This window comes from Schistocerca americana, chromosome 3 (genome assembly GCF_021461395.2).
Source record: "Schistocerca americana isolate TAMUIC-IGC-003095 chromosome 3, iqSchAmer2.1, whole genome shotgun sequence".
NCBI classification, from domain to species: domain Eukaryota; kingdom Metazoa; phylum Arthropoda; class Insecta; order Orthoptera; family Acrididae; genus Schistocerca; species Schistocerca americana.
The window spans coordinates 305,532,282-305,544,898 of NC_060121.1; the positions used below are offsets into that span (position 1 = coordinate 305,532,282).

At 41.7% G+C, this 12,617-nt stretch overlaps 1 protein-coding gene across 1 annotated transcript in view; it reads right to left on the bottom strand.

The window, feature by feature from the left end:
• LOC124607126 (phospholipid phosphatase 1-like) overlaps positions 1–4,851 on the bottom strand; it is a 773,329-nt gene extending 768,478 nt beyond the window's left edge. The window contains exon 1 of the mRNA XM_047139330.1: positions 4,666–4,851. Within this exon, the coding sequence (XP_046995286.1) occupies positions 4,666–4,746 (81 nt within the window). The 5' untranslated portion in view covers positions 4,747–4,851. The remainder of the gene's footprint in view (positions 1–4,665) is intronic.
• Between the last annotated feature and the right edge of the window lie 7,766 nt (positions 4,852–12,617).

A 12,617-nucleotide genomic window follows, 5' to 3' on the forward strand; every position in this document is an offset into this window, starting at 1 on the left:
GTTTAATTTCTGCTGATAAACTCTGATGAACAGTGTGATTAGTGATAGTGAATATTATGGACTGCTGTCTGCACCTGTTCAACATTACTGGGTGTCACTAGTGGAACTGCTTATACTGAAATGATGTCACTTGTTGCTGTCTGCACCTGCTCAACATTGCTGGGTGTCACTGATGGACTGCTTCTACTGAGATAATGTCACTTGTTGGTGTCTGCACCTGTTCAACATTGCTGGGTGCCACTGATGGAACTGCTTCTACTGAAATGATGTCACTTGTTGCTGTCTGCACCTGCTCAACATTGCTGGGTGCCACTGATGGAACTGTTTTACTGAAATAATGTCACTTGTTGGTGTCTGCACCTGTTCAGCATTGCTGGGTGCAACTGATGGAACTGCTTCTATTGAAATGATGTCACTTGTTGGTGTCTGCAACTGTTCAACATTGCTGGGTGCCACTGATCGAACTGCTTCTACTAAAATGATGTCACTTGTTGGTATTTGCACCTGTTGACCATTTCTGGGTGCTACTGCTGGAACTATCAACTACTTGTTTTTTTGAATCATTGAAAGCATTTTATGTGAACATTTGTATAAACTGATTTTTTGTGTATTGTGTAAACTATTATGTAAAGTCACATGTATGAAAGAATTTGTATTGCTTACTGTATTTTATATATTAGGTTATTGAAAGGTCAGTGCAAAGCCAAAATTTTATCTAATTATGTGATATTTACGTATTAATATTATCTTTTATTTTTGTCTGTATTTTTGTGGACGAATTTGGTGGTATTTTCACCACCAATGCTGGCAAAAATACCATCAAATTCTGGCCCGTGGAGGAAGGGCATGTGAAAGGTGGCTACACTGAGCCACAGCGCCAGAGATTGCGCCAAAGAGTTTTATTCCGCCGCCTCCACTGGCAGTTCTTGTCGAGAAGTCGTGGTGGAGTGTGCTTGTCGAGATGTGGCAGTAGTCAGTGCTTGTTGAGAAGTAGTAGTGAGTCGGTGTTGAGATGTTGTAGTAGGGAGTGCTTGTTCCATGTTTTATGCAGTTGTTTGATGGGCTAGACAGCAGATGTTGTTTGAATGGAGATACTGTAATGATCAGAGTGCTTTTCGTCAATATATATGAAGGTAAAAAAATTCCCTTTTCTTTTTATTATTTCAATGTCTTAAATAATGCGTCAATACAGGTTCAGTCAACAAAGCATCTGGCTCGTGTTCTTGTATTAGAGTGTAATTCTGGTTTTCTTGCGCAATTATAGTATTTCTATTTTTTTTAATTACTTCAGTATAAATGGTATTTAAAATTTCTTGTTTTATTGAAGAAGAACCGTGCCAGATGTGTACGTTGAATCACACTTCCACACACAGAACAGTTACACTTGTGCTTTGGTTTCATACGTTTTATAGTTGCTGGGGACTTAATTAATTAATTGTGTTAACGGAAATTTTCTTTCATTCTTTGTTGTTATTCTATGCAGTCAGATTGCGTACTGAAACTAGTCAGGGCCAACCGTTTACGAGACTTCGTAATCGGACAGACAGCTACTAAATATTAAAAAACTATTTGCATTGCATTCATTAATATTTAATTAAGCCCCCATGCAACAGAATGACTAACTTTCCTGAACGTAGGCGAACACTATTGAATGAAAGAGTATTCCGCCTGGTTGCATGTTGGTAGAGCCAGAAACTGCACACTTGTGTTCATAATCTTAGTTTTAAGTAAAATTCTGATATGGCGAGCGCACATGCCAATTTCATACTGTATAAATTATGTTGTCAAAATTGTGAAAGTTTGTTTCTATTATGGTTCTTAAATCATTTGCATGATGCAGGTATTTCTCAAATTTTTGCACGAATGTTATTCAGGTGATGTGTTTCTATGAACTGCAGTTTCTTGACAATTATGCTAAATCGATGAACTAATCACTGTTGTAGAAGACAAGTCGAAAAAAGGCCCAGGAAGTAGACGACATTCCTTCAGAAATATTGATAGCCTTGGGAGAGCCCAAAACTCTTCCATCTAGTGCGCAAGATGTATGGGACAGGCGAAATGCCTTCAGACGTCAAGAAGAATGTAATAATACGAGTAACAAAGGATGCACCTGCTGACAGTTGAACATTATCAAACTGTCAGTTTAATAAGTTAGGGTTGCAAAATTCTAACACGAATGCTTTACAGAAGAACGGAAAAACTGGTAGAAGCAGACCTCGGGGAAGATCAGTTTGGATTCCGGAGAAATATTGGAACACGCGAGACAATACTGACCGACGACTTATCTTAGAAGATAGTTTAAGCAAAGGCAAACTTACGCTTATAGCTTTTGTTGGAGAAAGCTTATCACAGTGTTGGCCGGGACACTCTCTTTGAAGTTCTGAAGGTGGCAGGGCTAAAATACAGGGAGCGAAAGGCTATTTACAATTTGTACAGAAACCAGGCAGCAGTTATAAGAATCGAGGGGCATGAAAAGAAAGCAGTGGTTGAGAGGGGAGTGAGACAGGGTTGTAGCCTACCCCGATGTTATTCAATCTGTACACTGAGCAAGTGGTGAAGCAAACCAAAGAAAAATTTGGTGTAGGAATTAAAGTCCAGCAGCCGCGTGGTTCCGGACTGAAGCACCTAGAACCGCTCGGCCACCACGGCCGGCCACAGGGGAGGGGGGGGGGGGGGAGAGAGAGAGGTGGCGGCAGGAGGGGGGGGGGGGGGAGGGACAAACCGTGGTATCTGCCCCTGACGGCAATTTCAGAGGGCGCCAAATTCATATTCTTGAAGGAAAAACACCTGGTTTCACAAACCGACTAGCATCCAGTGTAAGTTGGTCTATCCATTATTCATACGATTTTGGCCATTATTCATACGATTTTGGTACGCACGCAATTGGTTTCTGAACATTTTTGAATGCATGCATAGTGTACTTGACGTCTCTGCCAGGGGAATACCCGTCACATCTAGAAATAAAAACCTTTCCCGCAGACAAAAGGGGACTGGCTATACGAGCTTTGCCGAATAAACCCGAAAGGGTGAATGTCAATCGCTGTTTGTTTATGTGGGTGATTGGGTGTGCGAATGATCAGCGTTGTTATAATTATCAGCGAAATCCATAGATTCAGACTACCAGAGTCGAAATAAATGACTAACAGGAATATCAGGTAAGAAAGATTACATAGTATTTTCTCGGTGAATCCAAGAGAAAGAAATTTGGACAGGAAATTTTGCCAAAACGCTTCGCTACTAGGGACCAGTTGTACAGTCCCCGGTTAGCAGTCGCTTAAGTTCTATTCTCGGAATTCCGCGAAAACGCGTTTTACAAACACACAATGATGCCTAACCGGCGAAAATACGCGGGATAACTGAACTGTGTTTCTGACAGGGTTAGTGAAGTTACCCGGTGAATAGGTTTTGTCACTGGGAGGAATAATTACAGAATTAGTGATGACAAGATTGCTTGCTAGAACGAGGAAGCAGAGGGAAAGGGGACATCACACAAATTATTTGGAAGAATATGAAGATTCCAAATTTATACAAAAATTTCGCGCTTCAATTTTTCGGTATCATGATTGAGAAACTGGAGCATATGAATGAAATGTAAAACTATTTCCTAATATAAAAATGTCTGCTTCTAGTAGGCCTAACAGGAATTTCATATTGGTACTTCGTGAATCATATTCTGTCATATTGTTTATATAAACAAGGTAGATAAAAATGATCATGTGTACCGAAACAATCTCGCTTATTTGGCGTGTTTTACAATCGCAGCAATATCAGAAAGGCCTACTTCGTTTTTTCTAGCAGACAGTGACAAAATAGACGTAATTATATCGAGAAACCACACCAATCTTGGGTACTATTCGTATTAACAGCTTTTTGAGTATTAGATAACATTTCGATTTTTCATGTAGCAAAACGTTGGACGAATTTTGATGAGGTAACAGATTCTTTCGCAGAAAGGAAGATTAGAGAGAAAAAAATGCTGGGACCTAAGAATTGAAGAAATGTGTACTGACTTGCTTGTCTCTTGTCTTTACTGTTTTATGTTTCCTATATTTAATTTTATGTCACCCAGAATAGAAAGTTGTTGGCTAATAGGCAATAAATAGCGCAAATTTTCTGAAGGTTCATATTCTCCCAGCCACAAATAATTCCACTCAGTATTAATTGCGAGTTTTTTTAAGGAGTGTAGGATGTCAGACCGGCCGACTGATGCAGGAGAGGCACCACAGGAGATATTAATTTACACTGTCCTGAATATAGGTTCGATGGCTTCCATTACAAAATACACACGCTTGAATCCCACACAGCGAAATACAGTGAATGCGATAGAAGAATGCTGTGCTACAAAATGAAAATATTTTTGAAAAATCAATTTTTTGAAAATTTTTGACGACCATCTCAAACGCTTGTCCTGTCACGTTTTCGCCCTGGTTCGGAAATATCGTAGACCTGAGACTGCCCTGGATACGGTATTGTTTTGAATTCAAAGTTTTGGGACGGCCTGTGTAACTGTCGCCTGCGGGCGAAAGCGATGTCAGGGCTCGGCGCGCAGAGTCGCGCCTGTTTTGTTTCGCATGCTGGCACGCGGAATGAGCGCAGTAGAGTAACTCTCTCTCTGGCTGCACAGCTGGCGCGCGCGTCGTGAAGCAGCAACAGCTGTGCCGTTACCTGAAGGACGTCAGTCGAGCCGTACGGAGAGCCGGCCTCCTCGGCGGGGCGCGACACGGTGAACACTCGCTGCAGCCTCATGGCGGCGCTGCGGACAGGTGTTGACTGGGGACCGGCTCCGGCACAGACTGACTGTGCCACCTGTAGCGTGCCGGGCTGCGCTGGCTCCGTGTTGTGGCGCGGACGCGGCCGTGCGTGACTCAACGCGGAACTGCGCGCGGCGCACCGCCACACAGCCTGCAGAACTCGCCGACCACGTGGTGCGCCTCCCACCGGCGCCCCCGAGTCTGCACTGCCCACCCCTGAAGCCCTCCTCCTACGGCAAGTGAAAGCAAACGTGGAGCTGAACGAATTTTGTGACGTCACAACGTTGTCATGGAATGGCTAAGGCCGGTATTACCACAGTCTAACATAACAGTCGCGACACTCACAGCTATAAAAGTTGTTACCATTTGACAGATGGAGCGACACTAGCGCGAGTAGGGTGAACATCAGACGCGTCGTAAGCATAATGCTTGTTTTGCATCCATTTCCTACGTAATTTACGAAATAGTTGAGCTATTTTCTTACCTCCAAGGGTTTGTGTAGTATCAGAAGGCATCTATGTTTCTAAAAATGATTGTAAAATAAGCGCACGTAAGGACAAAAACCACGAATCGAGTGGTAAGCTACAACACATTCGTGAAGAAACACTTGTGACGTTGGAGAGAATTGCACCTTACCTCGTTGATATCAAAAGAATATAAACACACAGCTTCACATGTAAGAAGCACAGACATGTACTTTTACATGCAAAAGCGATCGACAGCTCATTTATCGTTCTGTAGGCCTACTGTGTTTGTCATTGTCGCCTGTTGCCACAAGTACGACATTCATCTCTATATTATTCTAAGTGGGACAAGCAACTGCCAAATAGTGGGTGAAATATGTTGAAAACATTATAATGAGCTGATTACATTACATTTCACGCAACACCAAATATTTGAGTAATTTTCAAACAATCTGTCAGTGAACAAGGTGCTAACAAAATAATGTCATCACACGAAGGAAGCAAGGAAAATTGAGTGACTAACAACAGAAGTGAATGAAATACATACCAAACATTACGCTTTTGTAAGACACGAATAACTGCACTTAATCTAACCACTTCATCGTCAAAGCAGGTCTGTGTTGACGATTCACACGAAGTGTGGCAGTGATACATGGAGAGCTGAACTGGCTGCTTCTGTGTCATAGGGCGGTTTTACAGCTTTAGATGGATTGACGAATCTTTGTGGCAGTTTCTTCTTCATTGTAAGTTGAGGTGGCTTATTTGGGATGTCAAACAGTGTGGGTACTGCATTCCACACGAGTTTATATTGTCTGCGTTCATGAACTGGTTTTGTTCGAAATGTAGCGAACAAAACCTAATATTATTATACAGGTAAACTGGGTCTTTATTCATAACGTCTTCTCATCTGCTATTAATTAGCCATTTTCTGCCCCTAAAACGAAACATTAATCATTAATACACATGTAGTTTGCTAGTGAATCCTGACGATACAGTTTAGTAACAAGATGGTATATACCTTTCAGGATCCTTAGGAAACCTAAAAAAAGATAGCTGTGGCGTCTTCTTCCTGTTGTTGCTGCAATTTATTGCGCTGCAAATGCTCCGGCTTGTAGAAAACCATAGCAGAAATCAAAATAAACAACCACTATTCGCTTTCACGATCGCGCCGAACTCACAGTTTAAATTACTGGCCGCTTGGGGCGCTGCTGGCGGGGTAGGCAACAAAATCGAGGGAAGTGTCGCGACTGCAATGTTAGACTGTGGTATTACACTATCATATTTCCTTGACAAAGATTTGATCAAAGAAATGACCAAATATCTTTGACGTGGCGCTAAAAAGGGGCATTACACTGTCATCATTTTTCCGTCAAAGTTCAAGATGGCTGACAAAAACAACTTGTTATTATGCGCAGCAATAGCATGTACCACAATTGTACTGTGTACGCATTTGGAAGAGAAGCGAAGGAAAAACAGGAAACGTACTTGGGTGAAGGTGTAGGTTTCACGATGAGACGATAAAAGAATTCAACAAAATTTGACACGTGAGCTTAAAATGGAGGACGTCAATTCGTACATATATCACTTAAGAATGGATGAGCATACGTCTCAGTATTTGCTTAGTCAAGTGTCCCCTATTATCACAAAGCGCAAAACTCACTTAAGATCAGTCACATCTGCAGAAGACAGGCTCACAGTAACATTCTGATTTCTTGCTACAGGAGAGAGTTACTCTAGCTAACAGTACAGCACGCGAATACCACAGTGCATATTAACTAAAATAATAACTGAAACATGTGGAGCAATTTGTAAAACACTGAAGGACCAATATCTGAAGGTAAATAAATGTTCAAAACACTTTATATGTGCATTAAGACTCTAGCTTGCAGTACAGCACTAGAATACCACAGTGCACATTAACTAAAATAATATCTGAAACGTGTGAAGCAATTTATAAAGCACTAGAGGACCAATATCTGAAGGGAAATACATGTTCAATACACCTTATGTGCATTAAGAACTATTTTTATTGTAGATCAAAGTATTAATTACATTTTGTATCCCACATCTACAAACTTAATAGAAATGTATGAAGCTGATGAGGCATTCTGAGTACAGAAATAGATTAAGATAGATTCAGAAGACTGGAGAGCTCACAATATATATGTGTGTGTTCTTCTCCTGCATACCAGCTTGCTGGAAGCTTACCTGGATGTGCCCAGAGGTGGATGGTTGTGGCTGTGGAACTGTCGCTTGCAGCAAATCACACCTGTCCATCTCAATAAACGATTTTAACCCTACATAGTGCCCATTGCGAATACTTTAACACGCACATTTTCCATCTCCCGCAGTTCAGCTGCGATGTGGGTGGCAAAGGCACTAAACCGATCTTCCCGGGCAGGCTGGGTCTGAGTTTTGCTCATATCAAAAAGTGGTTCAAATGGCTCTGAGCACTATGGGACTTAACATCTGTGGTCGTCAGTCCCCAAGAACTTAGAACTACTTAAACCTAACTAAGCTAAGGACATCACAAACATCCATGTCCGAGGCAGGATTCGAACCTGCGACTGTAGCAGTCGCACGGTTTGCTCATATCAGCCACAGCCTTCAACGTTTTGGTGGCCTCCACAAGAACGTCTGTCGTCATTTTTCTTCTCTTTGTGGGAGGCCGGTCATAATGCTGGGACTGTTGCTGTGGCTCACTGAAGGCGACATCAGTCTCATCTTGAGACGAATACTGAGTCCGTACTTCATGCTACAAATATAGAAATGAAAGCCATTAGTTACAGACTATCTTACACATACATAAATTTTATTTACAGGTACCCACAACCAGAGAAGAGCGGAAGCAAATTGCAAATGACTTCGAGGAGAAGTGGAACTATCATTACACTGTAGGAGCAATGGACGGAAAGCATATTCGCATTAAATGCCCACAAGACAGTGGATCTCACATTTTCATTTATAAATCCTTTAACAGCATAATTTTATTTGCCATGATAGATGCTACCTACAAATTCTTGTATGTTGATGCACGAACTAATGGGCTTGTTGGTAATGCTGGAGTGTTCTCAAAAAGCAAACTTCTATTCTGAACATTCCTGAAGGCAAAAAGCTCTGGAACACAAACATTACAACTCCAGTGGTTGTACTGGCAGATGAAGCTGTGCCCCTTAAAGGGAATCAGTAAGGAAGAAAAGGTTTTCAATTACAGACTGGTTTTCAATTACAGACTGTCACGAGGAAGAAGATTAGTGGAAAGCAGTTTTGGCATTCTTGCCAGTCGCTCCAGGATTTTTCCTACCACCATTAATCCGCCTACAGAGACAGTTACTACAATTACACTGGCTGCCTGGTCACTACGTAACTTGTTAACTGAGAGAATAAAACTCGTGTACACTCGTCTGGAAACAGTGTCTTCGGCAGTAGGAAACTGAACTTATCTTGAGCCTCAGAGCACTGAGGATCTACAACGAATGGAACCAATAGTTTGCCAAGCTGCTTCTGGACGTTCAGTACATGGGACAGCAGTTAGAGAATGGTTTAAAACATTTTACAACCGGTGCTGGGAAAGTACATTTCGTAATGTACAATGCAAACAAGTGCCTACCTCAAAAATTTCTTCCACGTTATTGCAAGTACCTGCAGTGAACAAATTTATGTAAATCATTTGTATGTCATGTAAACATTACTTCCATAAATAAAATGAAATAAGTAAGTCGATACGTACTTTTACTTTCTCGTGAGAGTACCTTGAACGGCGCCATTAATTTTCTTTTTTATGTCGTCAGCCGTGCACTCGGGCAGTATCTCACGGCTAATGACCTCCGCAATTTTTTGTAGCTCTCCAGCCTTCTTAATCTATTTTTGAACTCAGGGTGCCTCGCGTTGTAAAGCGCCATCAACTTCATACATTTCTATTCATTTTGCAGTTGACGACACACACCAATTAAACTTCGCAGCCATGCTTACAAACACACTATTGGCGACAGAATGCTGCAGCGATGCTAGCGCTCCAAGTGGTAACATTTCACGTTGCAGTCAATAGAAAACAATCTACTTTTGTGATCAAATATACAACGAGGCCCTAGATTTGATCATATGATATTTGATGTTGTAATAAGGAGCTTCGTCAAATTTCGCCCGTCGTCAAGTAATTGACTACGGGCGAGATTTTACGAAGTTCCCTATTACACCATCACATTTCTTTGACATAAACATTTGACATATCAACTTTGACAAAGAAATACGATAGTGTAGTACGGCCTAAGACACCTATAACGTGAGCTGAATTGTCCACCATGTTTTCTCCAAAATGTAGGATATTCATCCTTTCTTACATATGAGTCACCATTCGGTTGGTGATTTCTAATTAAATGAATTGAAGGATTCGTCATAATATGAGTGGTCGCTCGGCTGTGAACTGCACTAACTATTTGCAAAAATGGTTTTCGCATGTTTAGATTTCCAGGAGACTCCGAATGAAGAAAAAGATAGGCCTAAATTGCAGGAGAGACAACTGGGAACCAGGACCTGGTGCTCATCTGCATATTGTAAATATACGTTGCATTTCTTCCCCGAGTCGAAAACTGTACTCAAGCAGCTCGTCTCAAATTTTTTTGTCATGAGATATTTTCGCAGTAGGCAAAGTGGAGAGGAATATTTGTGATGTATTTTTACGTCGTTATCGTAAACATACATATGCAAACTGAATAATTCATAATCCACTACTTATATAGATAATTGATAATTAAGATATTTTTCTACCGGATTGGTTTTTGTGAGGGAACCTGCACATAACATTCAAAGAATAAAGATTTACTACAACTTAAGAAGCAACAAACCTATCCTGAAGTACACAAAATGAATGCTGGTTAAATAATAGGTGAAACTATTAGTAAAAATTTGTTTCATCCTAACATGAAACTATGCCGCCCTCCCCCCTTGTACAACAACAAAGCTGCATTTCTTAAAGTACCTACCAATGATTAAAAAATAAACACCGCTCTTACAAGTGTCTTGCCGAAAAACTAATAAAAAGGAATGGGTTGTTACTGCATAATACCCATATTTGAAGTCATTGGTACCGACTACTTAACTCATTACATTTAATATTTACAAACTACCACGCAAGTTCCGAACCTACATTAATATTGGTGCTTAATATTACATTTCAACCTTTCTGTTTTATGAAAAGATTATTTTAAATATTTCTATACATAATAATTACTCTTCGGTACACTTCATACATGCAATATCTGATATTTTAAAAGTTATCCACCTAAGCCGGCCGGTGCTGCCGAGCGGTTCTAGGCGCTTCCGTCTGGAACCGCGCGAACGCTCCGGTCGCAGGCTCGAATCCTGCCTCGGACATGGATGTGTGTGATGTCCTTAGGTTAGTTAGGTTTAAGTAGTTCTAAGTTCTAGGGGACTGATGACCTCAGATGTTAAGTCCCATAGTGCTCAGAGCCATTTGAACCATTTTATCCACCTAAAATGTAAACATAGCCGAATCCTTAGAGTTTTGGAAAACATGGCGGATGATTCAGCCCATTATATACGATGAAGAGCTAAAGAAACTGGTACATCTGCCTAATATCGTGTAGGCCCCCGCGAACACGCAGAAGCGCCGCATCACGACGTGGCATGGATTCAACTAATCTCTGAAGTAGTGCTGGAGGAATTGGCACCATGAATCCTGCAGGGCTGTCCATAAATCCGTAAGAGTACGAGAGGGTGGAGATCTCTTCTGAATAGCACGTTGCAAAGCATTCCAGATATGCTGAATAATGTTCATGACTGGGGAGGTTGGAGGCCAGCGGAATTGTTTAAATTCAGAAGAGTGTTCCTGGAGCCACTCTGGGCATCTGGGTTATCGCATTGTCTAACTGGAATTGCCCAATTCCGTCGGAACACACAATGGTCATGGGATGCAGTTGTTCAGACAGGATGCTTACGTATGTGTCATCCGTCAGAGTCGTATCTAGACGTATCAGGGGTCCCATATCACTCCAGCTGCACACGCCCCACACCATTACAGACCCTCCACCAGTTTGAACAGTCACCTGCTAACATGCAGGGTCCATGAATTCATGGAGTTTTCTCCGTACCTGTACACGTCATCCGCTCTATTCAACTTGAAACGCGACTCGTCCGACCAGGCAACACGTTTCCAATTATCAACATTCCAATCTCGGTGTTGACGGTCTCAGGTGACGCATAAAGGTTTGTGTCGTACTGTCATCAAGGGCACGCGAGTGAGTCTTCGGCTCCAAAAGCCCACAGCGATGATTTTTCGTTGAATGATTCGCATGCTGATACTTGCTGATCGCCTAGCATTGCAATGTGCAGTAAATTGCGAAAGGGTTGCACTTCTGTCAAGATGAAAGATTTTCTTCAGCCATCGGTGGTTCCGTTCTTGCAGGATCCTTTTCCGGCCGCAGCGATGTCGGAGATTTGATGTTTTATCGGATTTCTTATATTCACGGTACACTCGTGAAATGGACGTACGGGAAAATCCCAACTTCATCGCTACCTCGGAGATGCTGTGCCCCATCGCTCGTGGGTCTACAATTACACCACGTTCAAACTCACTTAAATCTTGGTAACCTGCCACTGTAGTAGCAGTAGCCGATCTAACAACTGCGCCAGACAGTTGCTGTCTTATATCTTCTTCTTAAGTTGCCAATCCTAAGATTGATTTGCTGCAGCTCTCCATTCAGTGCGATTGTCGGCCAGCCTCTTCAATTTCGTGAAACTTCCGCATCCTAGGTCCTGCATTATCTGGCTTATGTACTTTCTTCTAGGTCTGCCTCTTGCCCTTTTGCCCTCCGCAAGGCCTTCCGTTATAGTGTGGAGAAGACTTTCATGTCTCAGAATGTGTCCCATCCATATATCTCTCTTCTTCTTGACCGTCTTCCAAAGAACTGGAACTTCCTCCGCTCTCTGCAGGACTTCTTCATTTGTCATCCTGGCCGTCCATGGAATTTTAACATCCTTCGCAGACACCACATTTCGAATCCTTCAATCCTTCTTCTTTCGTCCTCTCCAAGTGTCCAGGTTTCGCTGCCGTAGAGAAGCACACTCCCAACAAAGGTCTTTATTAACCGCTTCCTTAACGACAGACTTATCATATTTGATGTGAGGAGTCCTTTCCTTTTATAGAATGCAATCTTTGCCTGATTTATTCTACTTATTACATCTTTCCTACTACGACCATCTGATGTTATTCTGCTTCCCAAGTAGACAAAGTCTTGTATTTCTTTCAGCTTCTCTCCATTCAGCCCTATATTCGTAATTACTTGATTATTTTGTTTGCTTGCAACTAAGATTTTTGTTTTTGACTTATTAATTTTCATGTTGTACCGTGTAGCAAGAGTGTTTTCCATTTCCTCCAGCACTA